Source organism: Schistocerca nitens, chromosome 4 (genome assembly GCF_023898315.1).
Source record: "Schistocerca nitens isolate TAMUIC-IGC-003100 chromosome 4, iqSchNite1.1, whole genome shotgun sequence".
In the NCBI taxonomy this organism is placed as follows: Eukaryota; Metazoa; Arthropoda; class Insecta; order Orthoptera; family Acrididae; genus Schistocerca; species Schistocerca nitens.
In genome coordinates this window covers 541,097,228-541,124,221 of record NC_064617.1, presented here as the reverse complement: position 1 = coordinate 541,124,221, position 26,994 = coordinate 541,097,228, and the positions used below count along the sequence as shown (strand labels likewise).

Sequence of the window (26,994 nt, the reverse complement as noted above, 5' to 3'; positions counted from 1 at the left end):
ATTAAATATATTACTCATTCATTGTATTCAGTTCACACTTGAGCTGCTCCTCAACAGAACCTTGTACTCGATTTGGAAACATTAAAATCATAAACTAATTGCGAAAACCTCAGTACATAAACTACTAACATAATAAAACTACCATTCACAATCTTCCAAAAAGTAACTGCCACGCCAACATAGCTGCAGTCTCATATATAACATTGTAACAATGTCAGCAGGCTTAGGCATTATTAGACACATCATTTTAATTAACGTAAAATTACGAATTACATATAAAATTATTTAAGCAGAACGTAACTCTCAGCTGGAAACAAACGTAATTGTTATGATTGGTCACGTGTAATAGACTCTGTTCCAAATATTACAGTGAGTATTTTTAGAGTTAATTTTACAGTATGTTAATTTTGAACATTTAAATTATGGCTTCACTTGACTACACTCATGGTAATTTGTTACAAGAATCCCTATTATTTTATACAAATTGTACAGCTCAAATTCATACTGAAAACTACAAATGTGATATGTTCAGATGCAAACAGTTGTCCACATAAAGTAATTTCTATATAGTGCATTAAGTATCACCAATAATATTTAGTGTAACTTGAAAATAAAAATGAATATGAAACTTTAGTGTGTCATGTTGTTTACTTTTGAGATGTATCTTGTACTACAATTTTAGGTCTAATATTTCTTGTAAGTGTTCCCATTCTCCTCAACAGGTTCAAAATGTAATTTCCAAATTTGAAGAGCTGGATGTCCTGAAAGACAATAACTGGACAGAACCCAAAAAACAACACTCATCTCCACTGAAGAAGAAAAAAGGCGTAACCAAAATATCTAAAACAAAAAAAGTAGCTTCAAAGTCATCTGTTCGAGATCACATTGCAGGTTTGAAAATGTGTGAAGCATCACCTGATGATTGCTTACCTCCCCTTTTTTTGATGTTATAGGATGAATAATTTTGTGCTGGTATCAGTTACTACTAGTCTCTAATCATGGTAGCAGCTAACCTCATGACTGTTCCTATTTCAGACTTTTAGTGGCTATATTTTATGCAAATCGAACATTCAGAGAATAGTATTTTGATAGTTACATGTCTTTACATCAATAAACAAATTATAGGCACAATTTTCATACTTTCTTTATGAATGTTGCTAAACATAATGTACATTTCGTCAATTTATAAGTATTGTTGTTCAGGGACAAATTATGAAAATAATGCTTACATGCTAAGTTTCCACAGACTATAACTACACAACCCAGTAGCTTTACCACCAGCTATAATAAATGCAAGGGTATGGTATTTGTTGATATAATAACACATTTCTCAGTATTACAGTATTGCATTCATTAAGGTTGTTTGTTTCTTTATTATTATTATTATTATGTGTTTCAGGAATTTATTCCTATTTGCAAATGCTATTGCTATTGTGTGTGTGTGTGTGTGTGTGTGTGTGTGTGTGTGTGTGTGTGTGTGTGTGTTTTCTTTTCTTGTCCTCCTGTCCCTTTTTATGGTTTTTCTGCACTCAGAAGAAAAAATAGATCTTAGAATTATTATTTTACTCAACGAAGCTGTGGGATTGATGGTTTGCAGTTAAGTGAACATACATGCGCTGAAGTAGGCAGTATAGTAGATACCCAATTTTCTGACGTTGACATCTAAAACTATTAATGAAATGACACAATTTCAGAGACTTCACTGGTCCAATACAGACATGATTTTATCTATATAGACTAAAGCAGTGAGTGAAAATTTGTACCAAGGTCGGGAATCGTACCTGGGTCTCCTACTTACTAGGTAGCTGCGTTAGCTACTAAGATGTATACTGAGGTGGCAATGAGACTTTGGATCAAGGAGGGAGGTATGTCAGAGTAATCGGTGCAGTTCTGTGAACCGCTCTGCTAAGGTGGCTTAGTGGCTAACGCACCTGCCTAGTAACCAGGAGACCTGAGTTCGATTCCTGGCATTGGTACAATTTTCGTTCACCGCTTCAGTCTGTACACATAAAAATTTTGAAATATATCATGTATGTTCTGATTTCTTCAATTAAGTAAAACAATAAGACTAGTACAAGAGAAGCAGATCCCACGCACATCTGGGTCCAGCCCGTGACAGAATGACCTGCCTTTGGCCAAAATCACGAAGTTTCTGTAATTGCTTGTTGACTGGGATTCCCTGTCTCATTGCTATATTCTGTTTTTCTATTCCTTCCTGTAGTAACATTACTAAATAATTCTTGTCCATTGTGGACCTATTGGAACACAGGAACTGTTGAAATTGAAATTATGATGAATTAGCTACAACCAGTTGCTTTTATAGACTTTTATTTTCCTTTTATGACACTTCAAAACGCCCAGCATCCCATATTCAGATGTTTTAATTTATTGCATTGGCTCTTTATTAAAGGTATTGCAGAATTTTGCAACAGAAATTTTGAGGACAACTATTGCAAAACATCGTATGTAAAGAAACTGTTCACGATGAATGTATAAATGTAAACAGAAATTTTGAAGACAACTATTGCAAAACATCGTAAGTAAAGAAACTGTTCACGATGAATGAATAAATGTAAACATTTGAAGATGGGATGAACATAAAATGAATGTACTTCCAAAAATGCATGTTTTGAGACATAATTTGTTAGTGTGGTGGTCAGAAAAGGGGTGCCATTCGCATTGATGCGTTACCGCATCAACATTAGCATCGCAAACACGGTAATTATGGCTTTATGCACTAGGAGCGCTACTGTAGTGTAATGTAACAACGCAGCCTGCAAGCTTAAGTATGTATGTGCGTTAGGCCCATGAGTCACCAAATGTTGCCCACACTTGGCATATACAATACTTTTTTCTGTATTAATGATGCAGCTGATCTCTTGAGTGTGTTTTGTACGAAGTTTCATTTCTGTTGTGTTTGAATGATTTTGCAATATCGGTGTGAAGTTCAAATTTCTGGTTGCCCTCTGAATTAGATAGAGGTTTCTCTCTTCCTGACACAAAATATTTTAATCGTAAGTGTTGACTGTCCTTGGTTATGTTTGTGTTTAATTTTACCTTCATTTGCCTTAGGGGAAATCAGTATATGTGGCTGTGAAAGTATAATTAAAGTTAAAGGTTTCAACTATGATACCTGTTTTGTAATCTCCCCCCCCCCCCCCCCCTCTCTCTCTCTCTCTCTCTCTCTCTCTCTCTCTCTCTCTCTCTCTCTCTCTATATATATATATATATATATATATATATATATATATATATATATATATATCCTTTCACAAATTTAAAGTGGTGACTTGACGTCACTGTTATATTCGCTCTTTAATTTTTACATATAGATTGCTTGACTTGTATTATTGACTATTAATCCAGCATGGTCAGATGTGGCCTATACTCCTTTCCTGTTTGCAAAAAATGTAAAACTGGTCATAAACATGTGTGCCGTGATTCACTATTTTTTTGACGCATAACTGACATAACAACCTCCCGTTCTGCATGCATTATGTTTTGCCAGCAGGAAGCAGGTAGACTGATACTACAATGTATAAACGAAGATGACAGAATTCCTCAGAAAATGGTTTTGAATGTTGATTTTTCAAATGACATGTGTTTTAACAGTGATAAATTAGAGTAAAATGTAACTAAGTGTAATAATGGTTTGAATTTGAGTTTGTCCATAATTTAAGGAGAAACAGAAATTTATCAGATATTATTGAGGATCTCCCATGAAGTAAGTTTGTAATCTACACGCAAAATATTAACAACAGTAATATAACAAACTGATTCTCACCAGATCAGTGTAACTTCCAGTGGCTATGACATAACAGATAACGATAGCTTGAGAAGTCTGGTAAAAAAGCGAGAAAAAATGTTTCACAACCAATTCAAATTACTCCTCAACATAGTCATCTTGTAGGGATATAAACTTAGTTTGGGGATCCTCCAGCTTTTTCATCCCATTAGAAAAACAGGTTTTGTCAAGCTCTGCATGATAATCTGATTGCTAATATCACCACCTCATTTGACGAAAATTTTCTCCCAGCAAACCAAATTTTCAAGTTAGGGAACAAGAAGAAGTCATTTGTGGATTGAATAAGGTGGATGAGGAACTAGTTAAAAGCCCAATTCATGCTCTTTCACCGTTGTTACCCCTAATGTGTGGGATGATGGATTATCTTAGTGAAATAGCACTTTTTTTTCAAGCCAATCTTGATCTTATATCAGGCAATAAAAGTTCAAAACAATTCAACAATGAACCAGAATAGAGCCCAGTTATTGTTGTCCTTTTTCGAAGTAATCTATGTGGATTATTCCTTGGGAATCCCAAAAAACAGTTGCCATCACCTTAACAGCTCATAAATGGTCTTCGCCTTCTTTGATGCACTTTCACCAGCCTTTGTCCATTGTTTTGAGTGCCATTTTGACTTTGGTATGTAATGATCGATCCATGTTTAATGAACAGCCACGAATAAGTACAAAAGGTCTTGCAGGTCGTGATTAAACATCACCAGACATTGTTTTGGATATGCAGTTGGTAGACTGTGAGCAATTGCAGCACCCACCTCACACACAGCTTCTTCATAGCCAATTCTCCATGCAGGATATTATGTGCTCTCTCTGTTAATAAGACTACCGTCTCAGCAATCTCTCAAATTTTTATCCAGCGGTCTTGCATTACCATATCATGGATTTGTTCAATGGTTTCCTTTCTGCTGACCTCAGCTGGACAGTCGGAGCATGCTTCATCATTGGTGCTTTTCCAACCACGTTCAAATTAATCAGTCCAAAAGTAAATGGTCTTCAGTGATGGTGAAGAGTGTGTGAACTTCATCCAATTCTTTTTTGATTTATGTGGCTGTCGAACCCTTCAAATGGAGATGTTTCATAAAAGGATGAAACTTGGTTTTCTCCATTTTCAATTGCAGTCGACACACTGACCAATTCATACGGCTATTAACAATGAACTGTACATTGTTGAAATTCTTTATACTTCCTTTGGTTAATCAAGCTTACCAACCATAAAGGGACAACAAAAAACATTCTATTCTTCAATGGAAGTTTGCCAGACCTTTGAAACCTCCTTCACATGAATGAATGGATATAGGAACAATATTAATGGGGGAGAGAGAAAATTTCAAAATAGGTGGCAGAATGAAATCAGGCCACCATACTCACCCAGTCTGGGTCCACTATCGTCGTCAAGGTTTTGTGGTTAAGTTGTTCTTCTGTGACCTCTACTTCATAAAAAGCTTCAGTATTGTGTTTTTTCATTTTTTGCCAACTCCATAGTTTATTTTCAAATTGTTTTGTGTAAAATGTACTCGTAGATCTGCAGGACTTCATTCAATAGTTTTTTGTCTCTTCATTTCAGCATTGCTTCTTTATTGGTACGTACTTGATCATCGCAAATGCTACTTCTCCGTATGTAATTTAATATTGGAAATTTGTACCTATGAAATTGTTAATATTCAGTTAAGTGTTTGTGCAAAAAATATCTGTTTCAGCTTTAAGGCGTGCAAAGGCTGCTATGCAGTGCAGTGAACCAAAAGATCCAAACATTGCCAGTTTCATCCCTGCCGACCCTGCTTCGAAAGTGGAAAAACAGTCGAACCAAAGAGGTGTTGTATTAGTTCACTTCATTGATTTCTATGATAAGTTCTCTCCTTTGCTTCTTGATGAAATAAATACAAGAAATCATCAGATTTACAGCAATACTTAAAGCTCAAATTTTATTTTATTTTATTTTATTTATTTATTTTATTTTTTTTCCACCATTGACAAAATTAAGAGATATGAATGGTCTAAAAATAATTTTCTTTGGTTCAGTAAAGAGAACTAAAACTAACACAACATGAAGAGAAAAGATTTACCCTACAAAATAAAATCCCCGAGGACAAAATGCAGATTTAATACAAATTCCAAAAATGAGATCGTAAATCGGAGCGTATACGACCCAGGAGATCCGGGAAAAACCCGGGGATTTTTTCATCCAGGAGAAAACCAGGAAAAACCCAGGATATTTTTAGAATTCTGGGAATGTTTCATTGTTTTAGTTTTCAGTTGAATTTTTGTAATTTTGACTGGTAAGAACCGGTACTCTAACAAAGGATATTACTGTATCCCGTTACTTCAGAATAATACTACAGCAATAAAACGTAAACGAGAGAAAAAAACGAAAATAACTTAAATCGCAAAGGAAATGCGCCATATACAATGATGACACACAATGCTCATGCAGGCGTCTGCCAATTGAAAATGTGTCAAAGGCTTTAGGAAGACTTCATAACAACAAATTGCCTCGAATGAGCATGAAGTCGAAACTGTTTACATTCTATTTGTTTTAGCAGCTATGTACATGCGCAATTGATTCATGTTTGAGTAGTAGATTCTCCCGCTTTTGGCTACAGGAATGTGGCTGTTGGCTGTGCAAGCAGTCGCAGCAATCAGATAGATGCTACCGGGAAAAGGGGGCGCCAAATTCATATTCTTGAGGGAAAAAAAACTTGTTTCACAAAGTGCCTAGCATCCAGTGCATTTTTGTCTATCGATTATTCATATGATTTTGAAAAGCTTCCCTGTTGGTTTCTGAATGAATCATAAGTTGACTTTTGAATAGTGTACATGCTGTCTCTGTCAGGAGAATCCTTGTCACATCTAGAAAGGGGATGGGGCTAGATGAGATCAGGGAGTAAAGCCGAATGGATGAATGCCAGTCGCTGTCTGATAATGTGGTTGATTGGGTTTGCGAGTGATTAGTGTTGTTATAATTACTAGCGAAATCCATAGATTCAGACTACCAGAATGGAAATAAACGACTGACAGGAATAACAGGTGAGGAAGATTACGTATTATGTTCTCGGTGTATCCAAGAAAATGAAATTATGACAGAAAATTTTTGGCGGGACCGCTACACTACTAAGTACCAGTAGTACAGTCCCCGGCCAGTAGCCGCTTAAGTTCTATTCTGGAAGTAATGCAGAAAACGCGTTGTTCGAATACGTAATAACGCCTAACCGGAAAATAATCGCGGGATAACTAAACCTGTGGTTCTGGCAGGGTTAGTGAAGTTAATCAACAAACAAATTTTGACAATGGCAGGAATAGCTACAGAATTGGTGATGGCAAGATTGATTGTTAAAATGAGGAAGGAGAAGAAACGGGGACAGCTCACAAATTATGGAACAATAAGAAGATTCCAAATTTAAATAAAAATTTCGTAATACTACTTTTCAATCTCGTGCTTGAGAAGCTGGTGCGTATGAATGGAAATGTGAAACTATTTCCTAACATAAAGCTTTTTGCTTGTAGTAGGCCTAATAGGCATTTGATATTGGTACTTCGTGGATTATATTCTGTCATGTTATAAAAGTGGCCATTTGTGCCAAAACAGTCTCGTTTATTTGGTGTGTTAAATTGCTGCCGTATTAGAAAGGCCTAATTTGTTTTATCTAGCAGACAGTGACAGAATAGACGTAATCAGATCGAGAAACCACACCAGTCTTGGGTATTATTTGTATTAGCAGCTTTTTCAGTATTAGATAACGACATTTCGATTTTTCATGTAGCAAAACGGTTGACGAACTTTGATGAGGTAATAGATTCTTTCTCAGAAAGGAATAAAGCTGCAGCAAGATTAGAGAGAAAAAATGCTAGGAGCCAAGGTTTGAAGAAATGTGTAATTTCTTGCTCATCTCTTGTCAGTATTGGTTTTATATATCCTATATTTAATTTTATGTCACACAAAAGAGCAAGTTATTAACTAATAGGCAATAAAGAGTTCAGATTTTCTGAAGAGTTCTTATTCTGTCGATTACAAATAATCCCATCCGCTATTAATTGCGAGTTTTTTTATTATTATTATTATTTTTTTATTTTTAAAGACGGGCAGGCTGTCAACAAACCGGCCGACTGGGAGCAGGAGAGGCACCACCGGACATTTCAGTTTCCACTCTCCTGAATATAGTTTGGACGTGCGGTAGAAAAATGCTTTATGAAGAAGCGTGGCACTGCACTTTGGCATGCTTAAGACCAAATAATGTGTCTTACATTTCCTCGAATACATATGTTTTATGTTTCAGACTTTTCAGAAAGATGTGCGCTACAAGATGAAGATACTTTGAGAATTCAAATTTTTTAGTATTGACCCGGTTCGCAAATGTACATCCGGGGCTGATGTGCAGAGCACCCAGAGTTATAATGGGTAGATTCCATGTGAACCGTATTTACATTTAGTGATTTTGCTGTTCCTCTTCGTTTACTCCCATGTCAAATGAAAACAAAACGGATATATGTGGCCGGGGACTATCAAGTGAATTAAAACACGTTCACATAATTACGGAAGGCTAAAATATGTCATTACTTTCAGATTTTTTTATTTCCACCTTTCTGACAGTGTAATCGGCTTGCGGAACAATAAAGTTGTTTTTGTCTGTTTGCTAAAGAAATTTGACTTTTGTTAACCTTTTACGCAGAGGCAGTCAATGTATTTGAAATGAAATGTTTATTTTCACAGTGCTGGCTAGTTTCAACTGTTCGCTGCATTTCAAGTGCACGTTTTCCTTTTCTAGAACGTATGGCATTATGCCATAACAAAGAACCAAACATGATATAATACAGTGCTGGTGGTCCAAAAAAATTTACATCCCGAAACCCACAATGAAATGCTTAATATCAGGTCGAGGTCTACTTCATTGGGAATCTGGTCATACGAATGTGCATTTTAAATGTGCAAATTTTAATATGGTTCACAAAATTGTGATGATCTTGGAGTACCCTCTGATGTCTTGTTTCTTTTATGACATAATGTATGATCTTTCAATGTTTTACACGTAAGTACATACGGGCTTCCTACATCATGATAGCTTCCCAAGCGCGGTGTCGCCTGTTATCTGCGCTCTGTGGCAAATGCTGAAATGAATCTATTTTTAACATGTTGCAGGAAAATATTGCGAATAGTAGTTTGAAAAGCATTACTTTCAAAGTAAATATCCTTTTACGTAAGTTGAACTATGTGCAAGAATGTACCATGAATTTATTAAATCACAGAGCGTTTGACTCTCATTTAAAAATAAACTTTTTGATGATGAGCCATTTAGAAGAATTTCGAACTCTGAAGATCAGACATTTAGGTCATTATTAAAAATTTTACTGGCACATTTGTGTGATATATCTTAAAGTGTAACACCACACAAAAAAGATCAACAGTATATGACAAAGCTTAGCTTCTCTTGCAGCTTGAGACCAATATTATATGTGAAAGCTTTGCTTTTCTTGTAGCAACACTATGTATATTAATTTAAACTATTAACTTTCCCTGTTTGTGTGTTCGTGCTACTTAACAGTGATGTTGCTGTTGGCTGACTACATCATGTGTCTTATACTCTGAATATCTGCTGTCATCAGCTGGTGAGATCACGTGACACGAGCTACGAACAGCTTACAAAAGCGCATCGAAATCTCGATTTTAATGATTCGGAAAGTAACATGCAGTGTTTGATGGAATTCCAATGTATAATTTTGTAATATGAAAATACGTAGCTTACATGTTGCTGCACATCAAAGATTTTTTTCAAAACGTGTCTTTGTCCCTGAGTTTCGTTTTCTAAAGTGCCGGGAAATAGTACGCCCGTGTATAAAACTGTAACCATTCAAAGGACTGATCAGGGAAAATATACTGTTACCCGGGAGAAAGTGTGTTTTTAACCGGGAAAAATCCAGGAATTTTTTCTTTGTCCACATATACACCCTGTAAATCAAAAGTAGTAATTACTTTAAAATCAGATAGCTTATAAATGTTTGATAACATTTGTGATTGCTGACACACAAACCTCCAGATTTCAGACACTCAGATCGGTACCAAACATTGTATGTCGATAGAGTATCAACCAAAATGCCAATTTAGTTCATGCTGTGTGCTGCCGTCCAGTAGAACTTGCATAAATGATAATTAAAAGTAACACTAGCACTATGGGGCATAGGAAAAGTGTATCTGTGACAGGTGATAGGAAAATCCCGCATAGATGAGTTGGTAGAGCATCAGATCACCATACCAAAGTTCCGTATTTGAACACAGGACTTCAGTTCAATGATCTGTCACTCTACCAACTCACCTACACAAGATCTTCATATCAGTTGCTCACAGATACGCTTTTGCTATGCACTGTAGTTCTGGTGTTACTTTTAATTACTTTAAACATATTCTAGTGTGCGACAGCACACAGCATGAATTAAAGTTGTGTTTTGGTCGATACTGTATCGACATACGATATTTGGTACTGATCTGAGTGTCTGACATCTGGAGGTTTTGATGTGAGTATGTACCACATTTTTGTTAAGTGTAGAATTCATTCTTTAGGAACAGAATTTTACCCATGTTGTGAAGAGAGGTGGGAGGGGGTGGGGCAGGCACTCGGGTGAGATCATGACAGCTCTTTTATGAGTAAGTCATAGTGAGCATGGGCCCCCAAACTGCTGTAGTACCTACTTCCTTTCTTGTACTGCAATCCTCCACCTCAGACTATCCTTGCTTCTCCTATTTTCCTTTCTGTGGTGACATTCTCTTATGTTGACCAGGCTATGTCTCTAGGCTTTTACACCTTTATCCATGTACTCTACATCAGTTTTTTGGGTGAAGTAGTTTTTGGTTCACTTTTTGGTTTGACCTCCACTGCCAGAAATGTTTTCTGCTGTGTGGACCTAGGATAGAACACCATAAATAGTACCTATTGCCTACAGTGTCAAAATCCTGCACCCACAGTAACTATGTAGGCTCTGTTATGCACTTAAAAACCAAAGCTTTAGCCATTCCGAACGTGGTTGGTCATTATGTAACATTCCAGCAAAGCCCCCTGACAATACAGGTACCACACTTCTCATGCCTGAGTTGTGACAGCTCCCCAAGCTTGTCAGATAGTAGGTGCCCACCTTCCTGAGCATTGGGGCTCCAGGCAGTAGGCGTCATGTGCGATGACCTTTGCTGCACTTGAGTGGTTCCTGTGGGAAGAGCACTTAATCGGAGTTAGTGATGTCAGGGCAGATGTTTTGCATATGAAATGTATCAAGTTGCATCTCCATCTAGCTGTCAATCCAGAAGATTGGTAACAAAAAAATTCATTCAATCCGTGGTATACTAGAACAGATGGAGATACATTTATGGCAACAAAGCCATTGTTTTACATGGAACAAATAGCTTGAAGATAAATTAGGATCAGTAGATGCATTGGAAAAAAACACAAAACAGGTCACTATTGATTAAAGTCTCCTCTGCTGTACAATGTCGAGCACCCCATACATGTGAAAGAATGGCTGTCATACCACTGACTATTAGTTCATATAAAGCTTTGAAAATGGTGCAAGGATTTATCTTTCACAGAGACCTTACATTCCAAATGGGTGAGCTGCGAGTTAATTTAGCATGGTGAGGCACACATTTTATCAGATAAGTTTAAACAGGTCCAAAAGATAACCAAATAGATAGGAGTGCTTTCATCAAAGCGCTTAAAGGAAATGTCCTCCTAGCAAAAGTCATGGTTTTGGTGTATACTGCATTTACTTGAATCTAAGCTGCACCTGAAAAATGAGACTCAAAATCGAGGGGAAAAAAAAATTCCCGAATCTAAGCCGCACCTGAAATTTGAGACTAAAAATTCAAGGGGAGAGGGAAGTTTTAGACCGCACCTCCAAATCGAAACAAAGTTGGTCCATTGTAACATAAGCGAGAGTTTAGGTCGAATGGATGAAGATACAACTACAGTAGTTTGGTTTGAGTTGTAAGCTTATCAGTTAAGCTTTATCTGGTAGCCATTGCTATGCGTCAGGCGCTCTGTCCGTATTTATATGTTTTACGTGCTTCGTCTGGTTTGAATCGATTGCATATTTTGCTTTGATGTGAGAAGTGCCATTCTCTTTGTTATAGGTTTTTACGTCACTCGAAAATGCGTTATTGTATTGTCATGCATTGTTTGTCACTTTCTGATAATGAGTGTTTACGACTTGTCGCCGCTCGCGGCATGGCTTGCTTTTGTGTGTGCTACCGCCGCTTCCAATTAAAAGGAAAAAGAGAGAGGAATTGTCTCATTAGTGAAACAATGGCAAGAGACTGCTATTTGTTGTAACTTAGACTACTGCTTTCTTTAATAATGATCAACAAGAACCAAATAATAAACTATGTATGATATAAGATGTTCTGAATGAGAATTTAACGAAAAAATTTTCTCCGTTTGAAAATCTTTGCAAGCACCTCTTTAGTACATTACATTATGCACAGAAATTAGTCATCTTAGATTTAAAAATCTAGTCAGTCGCTGCGCTTCATATCTGACTGTATCACTGTTCAGCATAAGAATAATAATATAAAAATGACATGTATATATTCTTCCGTATTTGCTGTTGTCTTACTATAGTTTCGTAGTTTATTAGGCAGACAGGATTTAAATGAGATAGCAGCAAACACGAAAGAGTACATAGCATAATGTTTACATTCGTATTATTCTTACAGTGAAGAGAATACTGCATGTGATTCACGATTCACAAAAGTTCCTATTAGCAATCATCGCTTGTCACAGGTAGGAAAAAATTGAGAACGTAGAGTTGCCTATATTGGCATTCATCCCAAACAGTCTTGCCAGTTGGATTTTCGTAGTAGACTTTTAGTGATGACTGCAAATACAGTGTGTGTTGTTGTCTTCAGCCTGTAGACTGCTTTGATGCAGCTCTCCCTGCTTTTCTATCCTGTACAATGCAGAGTAGCAACTCAACGAATGAAAATAACTTGGAAATTAAACGCTGAAATTTAAAACAAAATTTTATTAGGTTTGTTATACATCTTACACGTAATGTTTAAATTATTGGTCATGGTTCTGAATCACTATCACTCGATTCTCTGTTGCTCATTTCTTCATACAGAGCATTGTCCTCCATACCATCTAGTGTATTGTATATCGAAAAAATTTAAATGCTTGTTGCACTGTCTGATTTGGAACACACGGTCATGCACCATAAATCAATTGACAAACTTGCACATTTTACACGTCCTGTTGGTGTCAGTTGTCTGTCCCTTTTCAAAAGCCAGTCTGTGTGCATGCGTTTTAAGCTTGTCCTTGAATGGTTTATTCAAACAGACGTCAAGTTGTTGCAGAATTGACGTCATCCCACCTGGAGTTACTGCCAAGTCCATTTTACGAGGGCAGTTCAATAAGTAATGCAACACATTTTTTTTCTGAAACAGGGGTTGTTTTATTCAGCATTGAAATACACCAGGTTATTCCCCAATCTTTTAGCTACACAACATTATTTTTCAACGTAATCTCCATTCAATGCTACTTCCTTACGCCACCTTGAAATGAGGGCCTGTATGCCTGCACGGTACCATTCCACTGGTCGATGTCGGAGCCAACGTCGTACTGCATCAATAACTTCTTCATCATCCGCGTAGTGCCTCCCACGGATTGCGTCCTTCATTGGGCCAAACATATGGAAATCCGACGGTGCGAGATCGGGGCTGTAGGGTGCATGAGGAAGAACAGTCCACTGAAGTTTTGTGAGCTCCTCTCGGGTGCGAAGACTTGTGTGAGGTCTTGCGTTGTCATGAAGAAGGAGAAGTTCGTTCAGATTTTTGTGCCTACGAACAAGCTGAAGTCGTTTCTTCAATTTCTGAAGAGTAGCACAATACACTTCAGAGTTGATCGTTTGACCATGGGGAAGGACATCGAACAGAATAACCCCTTCAGCGTCCCAGAAGACTGTAACCATGACTTTACCGGCTGAGGGTATGGCTTTAAACTTTTTCTTGGTAGGGGAGTGGGTGTGGCGCCACTCCATTGATTGCCGTTTTGTTTCAGGTTCGAAGTGATGAACCCATGTTTCATCGCCTGTAACAATCTTTGACAAGAAATTGTCACCCTCAGCCACATGACGAGCAAGCAGTTCCGCACAGATGGTTCTCCTTTGCTCTTTATGGTGTTCGGTTAGACAACGAGGGACCCAGCAGGAACAAACCTTTGAATATCCCAACTGGTGAACAATTGTGACAGCACTACCAACAGAGATGTCAAGTTGAGCACTGAGTTGTTTGATGGTGATCCGTCGATCATCTCGAACGAGTGTGTTCGCACGCTCCGCCATTGCAGGAGTCACAGCTGTGCACGGCCGGCCCGCACGCGGGTGATCAGACAGTCTTGCTTGACCTTGCAGCGATGATGACACACGCTTTGCCCAACGACTCACCGTGCTTTTGTCCACTGCCAGATCACCGTAGACATTCTACAAGTGCCTATGAATATCTGAGATGCCCTGGTTTTCCGCCAAAAGAAACTCGATCACTGCCCGTTGTTTGCAACGCACATCCGTTACAGACGCCATTTTAACAGCTCCGTACAGCGCTGCCACCTGTCGGAAGTCAATGAAACTATACAAGACGAAGCGGGAATGTTTGAAAATATTCCACAAGAAATTTCCGGTTTTTTCAACCACAATTGGCCGAGAAAAAAAATGTGTTGCATTACTTATTGAACTGCCCTCGTACTTTCCTCTAATTCTCATTTTATTGCAGGTGTTGTATGGCCTGCATATGCATCTAATACCAACAGACTGCGTAAACCAAGCATTGCGCCAGGACAAAGGTTCCACACACGCCTAATCTATTCCAACACCATGTCCTCCGAAAACCACCCAGTTTCGTTTGCTCGTACAATTACAATTTTTGGAAACACTTCCGATTTCTGTAAATGCTTTCGCTTGGAAACTATGAATGGAGGTAATTTATGTCCATCTGCTGTGCAAGCAAGCATGACTGACATCCGCTGTCTTCCCCTCCTGATGTAAGAACACTTAAGTATTTCTTTCATTTGGCATCAACCATATAATTTGATGGCATGTCAAAAAACACGGGAGTTTGATCAGCATTTCCTATCTGACCAAGAAGGTATTGCTTTTCTGTGTACCGACTAATTATGAAGTGCTGAAATTCCACAAGTTTTTCTTCATAATTTTTCAGCAGCTTCTGTGCAACTGAAGTTCGCCTCCGAAGTGAAAAACCCCAGCGCTTCATAAACAGATCAATCCAGCTGCGATTGGCCCTAAAATTTTAGATTTTTTGCTCTCTAGCAGTTTCATGTATCTTAATTTTAAAAATTTACGGTGTTCACAGGAATTTCTGACGCTGTTCCTTGACAAGTTCATTTAAAATCACTTCTAGTGCATGATTTTGACCACACTTTGGCCCACTAAATGTTTTCCAGCTATTTGAACATTCAAATAATTTGTGTGTCTGCAGTCACCATCGCCTGACATTGTTCTCATCAATCCCCTATCGCAGACCTGCAGCACGATTAGAACTTTGCTCCTCATAAGAAATAACACGCCTCTTGAATTTAACACTATAATGAAAGCGCTTCATTATGGTTAACTGACGCCGGCAAGCACGTGACAAAATTCCACGAAGCAATAGGTGCCGCTACGTGAAATCTTATGAGCCCCAGAGTATCTACTTGTGCAACAATCCTAAAGCCTTGTGCATTGTTGGTATTTTTGTGTAAAGAAATTAATTTTTGTTGCTATGAATATTTGAAAGGCTGCTACATTCGAAGATGGACAATACGGAATTTCTGACTACTTCGTTGGATAATGTATGAAAATGCAGTGGTCGAAACTCAGGGCGGAGAAAAAAAGCTCGTCTTGTACCTTTTTTAAAATTTACTTATTGGTGCAGAGGTTTTTGCGCCACTGTTTATCTTTGTCCCTGCAAAGCATGCCTGTGTAGCGCTACATATATTCGACAGTAGAAGTTAGTTGTGGCGGCACCTACCAACATTGAACTTCGCTTACTTTGCACTCTATTCTAAGCTGCAGGCAGTTTTTTGGACTGCAAAAACCAGAAAAAAAAGTGCGGCTTAGATTAGAGTAAATACAGTAGGTATAGCATGAAATCTTACATTGCACCACCCATGAGATGGTTTTGATGCTAATGTCTTGGTTACGTCATCCTGCTGCATAACAGAACCAAAATGCGGAAGATTACATCACGTAGGTCATTCTTGCAGACTACTGCCTTTGTGTGTAAGTTGTAAGGAACACTTACTTCTACATTGTTGGTTTGCGCAGTATTTAAAAAGGAAAGAAGATACAGGAATATGAAGCAGTGTCATGTCCTAGGAGGTGGGGAGGATACACTCTTTAAGACAAAAAAGGAGGCACCACAAAGGAATTATCTGAATGGGGTGGAAATTGGTAGGTCTGATGTACATGTACAGATAACCAAATGATTAAAATTTCAGGAAAATTGAATGATTTATTCATGAGAAAGAGCTTCATAAATGGAGCAAGTCAATAACGTGTTGGTCCACCTCTGGCCCTTATGCAAGCAGTTATTCTGCTTGTAACTGACAGATAGAGTTGTTGGCTGTCCTTCTGAGAGATATCATGTCAGATTCTGTCCAATTGGCTTGTCAGATCATCGGAATCCCGAACTAGTTGTAGGGCCCTGCCCATAATGCTCTGACCATTCTCAATCTGTGAGAGATCAGGTGATTTTGCTGGACAGAGTAGGTTTGGTAAGAATGAAGACAACAAGTAAAAACTCTCGCCATGAGCAGACAGGCATTATCTTGTTGAAATGTAAGCCCAGGATGGCTCGCCATGAAGGACAATGAAACGGGGCATAGAATATTGTCGACATACCTCTGTGCTTCAAGGGTACTGTGAATGACAATAGGATGGGTCCTGCTGTGAAAAGAAATGGCACCAAGATCATCACTCCTGGTTGTCGGGCTGTATAGCTGGTGACAGTCACATTGGTATCACAAGAATATCTGCGTCGTCTCCAGATACACTTTCCCGGGTCATTGGTGCTCAGTTCAAAGTGGGACTCACCACTGAAGACAATTCTACTCCAGTCAGTGAGATTACAGGCTGATTGTGCCAGCCACCACTGCATGCGTGCTTATTATGCTCTGGTATTGATGTGTCCCCTGTTTTTTTGTTATCTGTGCTATGAAATTTTGCAGCAGCATCACACATACACTCATTGACAGTCAAAGTTTACAATTCTGCATTTTCAGTCAATACCTTTATGAATATCAGTTTGTGACAAATTTGCATTATTCCTTTGTGTGTGGTTTTTAAGTATATGAACGCATGCATCTAGTCAACATGGTGTCAAATTATGCAAAAGTTGCATCTGTGGCTCCACTTAGCTCAGCCTTTAACACTAATCCCACCTGTAAATCCAGACTGTGCAAACAAAACAAAACGAATTGTGCAAGAGAGATCTTACTCCACAGCTTCTTCCTCAGTCAAATACTAGGCAGTGGCTAAAAAAGGCAAAGACTTTGACCTGAAGAAATGTTAAATTTTCTTCTTACCTGGACCTACAACCAGAAAAATTTCGTGGCGGAAAACAACAACCAGAGAAACAGAAGCGAGAAGACAAGAAAACTGCAAGGCAAAGAAATAATTGAATAGAACTGTCCTTGACAGCAGAAGAATCTATGGAAACTACGCCAACCACACGTGAGGCATTAAAACATCCTGTAGATCAACAGATATCACCCTTACCTTTGCTGGCCTTGCCGACAGCTTCGCTGCGATTTTACAGTGGAATTTGATTGACGACTGTCACCACCTGGAAGAATTTTGTCAATGGCTAAGATATGTATTGCATTTCAGAATCTTTAAAGATTGCCTTCCTACTTCTAGAGGGCATAGCGTATATGGTAAAAACAAAATAAAAGGGAACAGGTAGCTGGTGTTCACACACTAGTTAATTCACACTTTGAGTGAATCTATACCCATAAACATTGCACTCAAAGCAATAACCATTGGAACACCGGTGAGTGTAATTATGACAACCTGTAATATCTACATTCTCACTATCAAAGAATTTTGTACAAAGATGGAAGAACTAATTAAACAGCAAATACCGCCTTTCACTTTATTGGGAGATTTTAAGGCTCACAATCATGTATGGGGCAGCAGGATAACAACTAGTAAGGGGCAACTGCTAGAAAGACTGTTCTCATACCTTTATCTTTGCCTAATAAATTCGGGAGCCCCAGCACATTTCAGCAACACTATGACTCGTATTGTCCAGTAGATAGGACAGTCTGCAATACTATCCTCACACCTATGACCCAGTGGGGGCGGCACATTGTGCCTATTGTCAACTTAAGTTTGAAGTAAAAGAAATGCACAGTACAAAATCTCACTGAATCAGGTGTTGTTGCATTTATTACTGTTGTTGAATACTGACAAATGATTTTTGACAATTGTTACCAGCATCACTGCTTTCACTGGTTGATTTCTAATTATTTATTTTTGCTGTGCTGAGCTGATGTGCAGTGTAAAGATGTCTCATTTTCATCTTCACCAAACATGGGGCAGCTGCCTGTGTTGATTTTAAACTTTAGGAAATGTGTCTTTTTTTTTCACATGGTTTGATCTTTATGAACTATATCAGAGATTATCCATTGTTTCATTGGCTGTAATTTTAAACAAATATTACTGTAAACATTTTCTTTCACCATATAGCTGAGCAGATTAAGAAAGCCTTGTTCAGTCCCTCTAGCTCCGTCAGTGCAGTCGTATGTTAACTAGTGCAACAAGCCTCTGCCTCCACACACACCTCACCTCCCCTCTTACCGCCGAACCCTTCTGCTGTCACTGCCATCATCAGTTTTCATTGAAAAGGACAGGTAAAAATTCACTTTTTATAGATGTGTCAAACCATGAACTAATGAGTCAGTGAGACAATTGGTACTACTCACTTCTAGTAGACTTTTCCTATAGAATGATGAAGCAATTTTTACTGCATTGCAAGTGCTGCCTAAAACTCCTTTTCAGGAAAGAAAATATGCTTCCTTTGTACCAATCCTCTCTCTGATGATACTTGCTGCACCAAAACACTGCACCGCCATTTAAAATGAACATAGTTAAAATGCATGCACTGATCTTACTGTTTGTAAATCTCTTGATTGTTCAGCTCCTTACCTCTAAACTGACAAAAATTGGAAAACTTTGGGCTGCCATTTTTGTCTGACACAATAGTTGCAGCGGTAATAATAAAACTGTATAAGCTCTACAGCAGTATTGTACCCATTACAAATCATTGTTGTGTTGTCTTACCAGTTAGGTCATTTGTGTTTTTGATGTGAACAATGAAGTAGTTTCTGGGCCATTGCTGGAACTACCTACAACTCAAAGAAGTTGTTTTTGTGAAATACAGGGTTATTATAAATGAAGAGATTTGACAGATTTTCTGTAGCTGTAGTTGTATTATTTGACATTTTGTCACGGGGCTTTGCACACACATAGAAAAACTCAGAAAGGTTTTTCTTACATACTGAAAGTGCTCCATATATGGCCCCAGATGGTTCTGCAGTTGACAGTAAAGTTCTTCCCACATTCAGCACATCATGTCTGTATCAGTCAGTTAAAAAAAAAAACTTGATGCAACCTCGCACTTCTGATAGGTTTCTTGCTAGAGAAGGCATAAACATTGAATCTTTCACATAGAGCATGAAGGCCGTGACATGAATTGCTGATCAACCCCAGTGTGGCCAATCCACTGGTTTCCCAATTCCCTGTTCAAGAATTCATGAACATCATGATGGAAGTGGTTTCGAGTACCATCCTGTTGGTATATGGAGTCCACACTGTCAGTCTCCATCTTGTGACATGAGCCAGTTTTACAGTATGTCCAGATACACACATCCTGTGTAACAGTCTATTTACAGAAGAAAAAGGAACTGTAAACTTTCAACCATGAAACTGCACAGAACACGTTAGCTTTCTGTGAATCTTGAATGTACTGTATGATAGCATGGGAATTTTCTGTCCTGCAGATTCATGTTGTGTTTATTCAATGTGCCATTCACAAAAAAAAAAAATGTTGCTTCGTCACTGAAGATGAATTTCACACAAAACCCTTGCTCTTCTATAAGCTGTTGCAACTGTGCCAAAAATTCAAAGTGTCTGACTTTGTCATAAAAAAATCAATTTTTTACAAAATAATTTAATTGTATAAATAAAAAATCTACTCACAAAGAAGCAGAAAACACACACACATAAAAGAGGGTTGTAATTAGGTAAGCTTTTGGAGTAAATGGCTCCTTATTCAGGAGGAAGTGTTGAAGGAAAAGGAAGAGGGGTGAAGTAAAAGGACTGGAGAGATCTAGGAAAAGGGATAGATTTCGGGAAGAGATCTACCCCATATCCATCCAATTAAATTATTTAGACTTTGTCATCAGGAATCTGGGCTTGTACCAATCACAAGTGTTAAGGGTTCAGCTTCAGTCATTTCCTTAAGCTCTTCCAGTCAGTTAGTATTGGTATGTTCAGATCCGTACTTGCTCAGTTTATTGACTTCTGTGAACCACCAGCAAAGCTCACCGACATGCAGTCAGCTGTTCATTCACTCACTGCAGACCAACATGTTGATTTCCCATGCAGTGAAATCCTGAAGCTCTAAGCTGCTCGCACAATTTGAATGTAGTAGGCTGTTGGCGGATCTTTGTTGAAGTTCATTCTGAAGTGTCATTGCAGTTTTACAGCAGACTGACATGAATGCATTTCAAGCACAACATATGCTTTCTCTTCACCGTCACCATCTTGCCTAACTGCTCACTGCTGTACTCTTATGACAAAACTCTGAACTCTGAAGTGCAGCTGAAACAATACAAAACTTCCTGAGTCTTTCTGTATGTGTACTGAGTTTAATGGCAGTATGTCAGTGTAGCTACAGTGAATTTATGAAATCACTTCAATCATTTATAATAACCTCGAGCTTAAGAACATACATCTCAGTTTTTCTGTCATAGATGTGTGAGAGTAGGCACAAAGTATGTATGAAATGAGTATACTATGTGAGGCAGATGTTCAGTAATGATATTTTGAAAATAATTTAGTGTCATGACCAAAACAATCTTCTTCTTCCTTTTTTTTAAAAAAGAGGATAATGATGGTAGCCCTGAACTTGGACCATTGTTGTATTAAGAATTCATGCATTTTTAGCACTGATAGAAGATTGCTGTGGATTCCTTTTTTTGTAAGCTCTACTACTCACAGATGCTAGGAGAAAATGTTTAAAACTTGCTACTTTGAGGGCAGTCTGGCTCCAATGATTTGATTGGAACCATGGTGTGGAAGGAGATTTTCTTATTTTGTGTAATGAACTATCAGAATATGCTATTTCAGAAGAGTCTCTTCTTGCCATCACGACTTTAGCTTTGTAAACTCTCATAGGGAGGTAACACAGTGGTTAGCACACTGTACTATTATTCAATAGGTTGACTGTTCAAATCCCCGTCCAGCCGTACAGGTGTAGATTAGGTTTTCTGTGATCTCTCCAAATGAGGCAAGTGGCCCAGTGATAGTTTCAAAAAGGATACAACCAATTTTCTTTTGTAATCCGAGCTTGTGCGCGGTCGCTCATGACCTCACTATGGACGGAATGTTAAACTCTAATTTTCCTGCCTGAGATTCTCCTTTGTAAACCAAGTACACAGCAGTATATAAATGTAGAAGGTATAAAAATTTATGTAATAATAATTAATGAAAATAAAAGTTTATATAAGAATATTTATGAAAAATTGTGTAACATACTCTCATGGAAAGTATTTAGTGTTTTTTCATATAAACTTAGCAGCAGCAGATAACAGGTTGCTAGAAATAAATATTGTTTGTTAATTAATATAATAGTTCACATTCCTTTTACCAGTATCTACAAGTGATTGAAAGTGAAATATCTGAAACATTATCTAAAAAAGTAAGTTGTCTTTCAGTGAAAATTTCAAAGCTTAAAGGCCATTGGGGGGTGGGGGTGCATTGCAGTTGTTCGCTTGAGTCAAAATTTTGAATTGATTGTTTCTTTGTTGTTTGCAATAAGGTAAAGGATGGACTCTAGACTTCCACAAAGATGACAAAGTGGAGCCCTTTCCCTCAATATGTGTCACTTTGTTACTGAGTATAAAATTCTGAATGTTAAAGCATTAAGAAAAAGATCTAAGTATATCTTTAGTTGTTACAAAACAGAGTGGAAGGGAGAGCAGGCGCTTTAGAGATAAAGGATTGACAATGGATAAGCTTTAATTTGTATACAAAATAAAATTCTAATAATGCCTTCTTTACTGACAGTGAGCACACTATTACCTCAGAAATACACGCAGAAAGGATATGATGCTATTCATTAGTATGATCTGCATAGGAAATTTCAGTTCACCTTAAAACAGGATTAATGGTGAATCGATTATGTGTTTTTTCATTGTTATTTCTCATTGTTTTACAGCTAATTGCACACCAGTAGTTGTGTTAATTAGAGCACAGCTCAGTGAAAAACAGAAAAGGAATAGCAGGTGCAGCACTGCACTGATGAAGATCACAAACCATTTGAGGGAAATCAGTACACCAGAAACTGGAAACAAGGTATTTGTATTGCACTGATCCAAAGTTTGTCATGGTAAATAACCTAACTGAGTAAATAACTGTCTGAACAGTCACCATCAAAACACAATGAAAGTTGCTGTTTTGATAGTTTGGTTGAATAATAAGTTGCCAGATGTTTGCATAATCAATTATGCTATACCTGAAAGAAACAGTTGCAATAGGTTATTTCAGTTTCGTCATGGCTGGCAGGAAATGTTATCTACTCATGGCGTCTTGTTTCAACTTAGGACTTTCAGTACTCTCTCAGATTGTTCTTGCCGTATCGAATCTCCTACCTCTATTTACTCCCTGTTATCTGTCCATAACAGTGCCCTAAAAGATTGTTTTTCTTGTATAGTCCTGCAAATATATCCCTTTCATCTTCCAACTTTGTCTTCCCTTCTGTGCTTACAAGGGTATGTATCCAGGGGAGGGATGAACTGTTTGAAACCATATATGCAGTGGAGCAGGTTAGGGTCACAGATATCACATCCTGCAGCCATTCACACACGTGTGGCCACAGTTATGAGTAAGTAAGTAAAAAAACAAAAAAAGTTTGTGATACAGTGCATCTATGATTAACCACTGATTTTCAAAATGACGTCATAGCCTAGCAGTTAAGTTATCTGTCTGCTATGCCTAAGGTTTAGGTCAGTGCCATTGGGTGCAGTCTTTTTGTACTAAAAATCTTCACCAATAGGACTGTGTTATTTTTATTTAATTTAGCTTATATATAATTTTCTTTATTTCCGATCCTTTTCCATATCAATTTAATCATCATGTTAACTTTTTTCTCTGCTCTTATTTTTCTTCCTTTAACCTTTTATCTCGTGTGATCTTTGAACAACTTCCCTAAAATTACTTAGATTTAGTTTCTTACTTTCATGATTTTATATTTTCATCCATGTTAATACAATCATTATATTTGTTAACCATTTTACTTGAGTTTTGTTTAATTTAGAAAACCTTTCATTTAAATCATCTTTGCTCATTGTGAGAGAAGTATTTGTTTTAAATATTTGTACAACAGTTGCCATACAAAAATATCGTAGTACATTGAAATGCTGCTGCTACATTCGAAGATGAACAATACGGAATTTGTATTTACTTCGTTGGATAATGTACGAAAATGCAGCTGTCGAAACTCGGGGCGGAGAAAAAAGCTCGTCTTCCACCTGTTCCCCTTTTTTTTTTTTTTTAATGACGCAGTGGTTTTGGTGCCAGTATTTATCTTTGTGCCTACAAAGCATGCCTATGTAGCGCTACATATATTCGACGGCAGAAGTCAGTTGTGGCGGCACCCACCAACATTTTTCAGAACTTCCGCTTGCTTTGCACTCGATTCTAAGCCGCAGGCGGTTTTTTGGATTACAAAAACTGGAAAAAAAGTGCGGCTTAGATTCGAGTAAATACGGTACTCAATCTCCCACTTCCAGCTCCACTCCCTCCAAAACCTCAAAATTCCAATCAACACAGTCTGGAACCACAACACCCTAATTCAGTAGTTAACCTTTCCTCCAAACCTCTCTGCCAATCCGAAACCTCTGTCCTATCCAAAGGCCTCACCTTCAGCCCAACTCCCAGATTCAACCAAACAGCCCTCATCAAAGATTTACTGTCCTACACTCGTACTCTCTGCTGGAAATATCACTTTGCCATGAAGAAAAATGATCCTAATCCTACTCCTAATGATCCAACTCCCCACAACACTATCCAAATTGAACCCTGCCTGGAACAGTTCTGTCCTCCGTCACAGCGGGACCCACCTCCTCTTCCACAAAATCACCCTCTCCAAACCTTCCAGGAATTTCTGACTTCCAGCCTTGCTTCTCAATCCTTAAAAAACCTTAATCCTACTCCCAACATCACCACTGCTGAAGCCCAAGCTATCCGTGATCTGAAGGCTGACCGATCCATCGTCATTCTTCCGGCGGACAAGGGTTCCAGGGCGGTGGTACTTGATCATCGGGAGTATGTGGCTGAGGGACTGCGTCAGTTTTCAGACAACACCACATACAAAGTTTGCCAAGGTAATCCCATTCCTGATGTCCAGGCGGAGCTTCAAGGAATCCTCAGAACCTTAGGCCCCCTACAAAACCTTTCACCTGACTCCATCAACCTCCTGACCCCACAGACACCCCGCACCCCTACCTTCTACCTTTTTCCTAAAATTCACAAACCCAATCATCCCGGCCGCCCCATTGTAGCTGGTTACCAAGCCCCCACAGAACGTATCTCTGCCTACGTAGATCAACACCTTACCCAATCTGTTACCACCGGAAACCATCCTTGTAACCTTTGATGCCACTTCCTTATACACAAATATTCCGCACGTCCAGGGCCTCGCTGCGATGGAGCACTTCCTTACACGCCGATCACCTGCCACCCTACCTAAAACCTCTTTCCTCATTACCTTAGCCAGCTTCATCCTGACCCACAACTTCTTCACTTTTGGAGGCCAGATATACCAACAATTAAAGGGAACAGCCATGGGTACCAGGATGGCCCTCTCGTACGCCAACCTATTCATGGGTCGCTAAGAGGAAGCCTTCTTGGTTACCCAGGCCTGCCAACCCAAAGTTTGGTACCTTCATGATCTGGACTCACAGTGAAGAACAACTCCAGAATTTCCTCTCCAACCTCAACTCCTTTGGTTCCATCAGATTCACCTGGTCCTACTCCAAATCCCATGCCACTTTCCTTGACGTTGACCTCCATCTGTCCAATGGCCAGCTTCACACGTCCGTCCACATCAAACCCACCAACAAGCAACAGTACCTCCATTATGACAGCTGCCACCCATTCCACACCAAACGGTCCCTTCCCTACAGCCTAGGTCTTTGTGGCAAATGAATCCGCTCCAGTCCGGAATCCCTGAACCATTACACCAACAACCTGAAAACAGCTTTCGCATCCCGCAGCTACCCTCCCGACCTGGTACAGAAGCAAATAACCAGAGCCACTTCCTCATCCCCTCAAACCCAGAACCTCCCACAGAAGAACCACAGAAGTGCCCCACTTGTGACAGGATACTTTCCGGGTCTGGATCAGACTCTGAATGTGGCTCTCCAGCAGCTCTCCAGCAGGGATACGACCTCCTCAAATCCTGCTCTGAAATGAGATCCATCCTTCATGAAATCCTCCCCACTCCACCAAGAGTGTCTTTCCGCCGTCCACCTAACCTTCGTAACCTCTTAGTTCATCCCTATGAAATCCTCAAACCACCTTCCCTACCCTCTGGCTCCTACCCTTGTAACCGCCCCCAGTGTACAACCTGTCCAATGCACCCTCCCACCACCACCTACTCCAGTCCTGTAACCCGAAAGGTGTACACGATCAAAGGCAGAGCCACGTGTGAAAGCACCCACGTGATTTACCAACTGACCTGCCTACACTGTGAAGCTTTCTATGTGGGAATGACCAGCAACAAACTGTCCATTCGCATGAATGGACACAGGCAGACAGTGTTTGTTGGTAATGAGGATCACCCTGTGGCTAAACATGCCTTGGTGCACGGCCAGCACATCTTGGCACAGTGTTACACCGTCCGGGTTATCTGGATACTTCCCACTAACACCAACCTGTCAGAACTCTGGAGATGGGAACTTGCCCTTCAGTATATCCTCTCTTCTCGTTATCTGCCAGGCCTCAACCTCTGCTAATTTCAAGTTGCCGCCGCTCGTACCTCACCTGTCTTTCAACAACATCTTGGCCTCTGTACTTCCGCCTCGACTGACATCTCTGCCCAAACTCTTTGCCTTTACAAATGTCTGCTTGTGTCTGTGTATGTGCGGATGGATTGTGTGTGTGTGTGTGTGTGTGTGTGTGTGTGTGTGTGTGTGTGTGTGTACCTGTCCTTTTTTCCTCCTAAGGTAAGTCTTTCTGCTCCCGGGATTGGAATGACTCCTTACCCTCTCCCTTAAAACCCACATCCTTTCGTCTTTCCCTCTCCTTCCCTCTTTCCTGATGAAGCAATAATCACCCTTGTAATTATTGAGGACGTACCGAGTTAAATTGGGACGCCAAAAAAAAAGGAAAATCTTCATACTTTGATAGGACATAGCCTGTGGCATCAGTTTGGTAATGCAGGGAAATGTTCGGGTTAAAAATTATGAGACTAGAGATTCACTACAGTAAGCGGGTTCTAATGGATGTAGTTTGCAGTAGTATTACAGAGATGAAGAGGGTTGTATAGGATATATTAGCATGGAGAGTGCTGTCAAACCAGGCTTCAGACTGAAAAAAACAGAATGTACAGGCAGTTTCCAGTGTGTAAATTTTCTTCTCCTTTTTGTCCCACTTGCCCAAACAGTTAAGTCATAAATGTTATTGTATACTCTGAAATGCTAAGTTGTACAACTGAGTGTCAGACACTGTATACAGTTCAAATAGGTAGACATAAAAAATGGGGTTTCTGGAATGAAATTTTCACTCTGTGGCAATGTGTGTACTGATATAAAACTTCCTGACAGATTAGAACTGTGTACTACACTAAGACACAAACTCGGGACCTTTGCCTTTCATGGGCATGTCCTCTACTGACTGAGTTACCCAAGCAGGAGAACTTATGCAAAGTCTTTAAGGTAG

General features: G+C 39.0%; 1 protein-coding gene across 2 annotated transcripts in view; it reads left to right on the top strand.

Annotated features, from left to right (window-relative positions):
• Positions 1–26,994, top strand: part of LOC126252107 (disks large-associated protein 5-like) — a 175,636-nt gene that overhangs the window by 87,058 nt on the left and 61,584 nt on the right. For both annotated transcript variants that reach the window (XM_049952969.1, XM_049952970.1), the window contains exons 6-8: positions 723–891; positions 5,499–5,612; positions 22,271–22,407. In XM_049952969.1, coding sequence (XP_049808926.1) covers positions 723–891; positions 5,499–5,612; positions 22,271–22,407 — 420 coding nt within the window. The remainder of the gene's footprint in view (positions 1–722; positions 892–5,498; positions 5,613–22,270; positions 22,408–26,994) is intronic.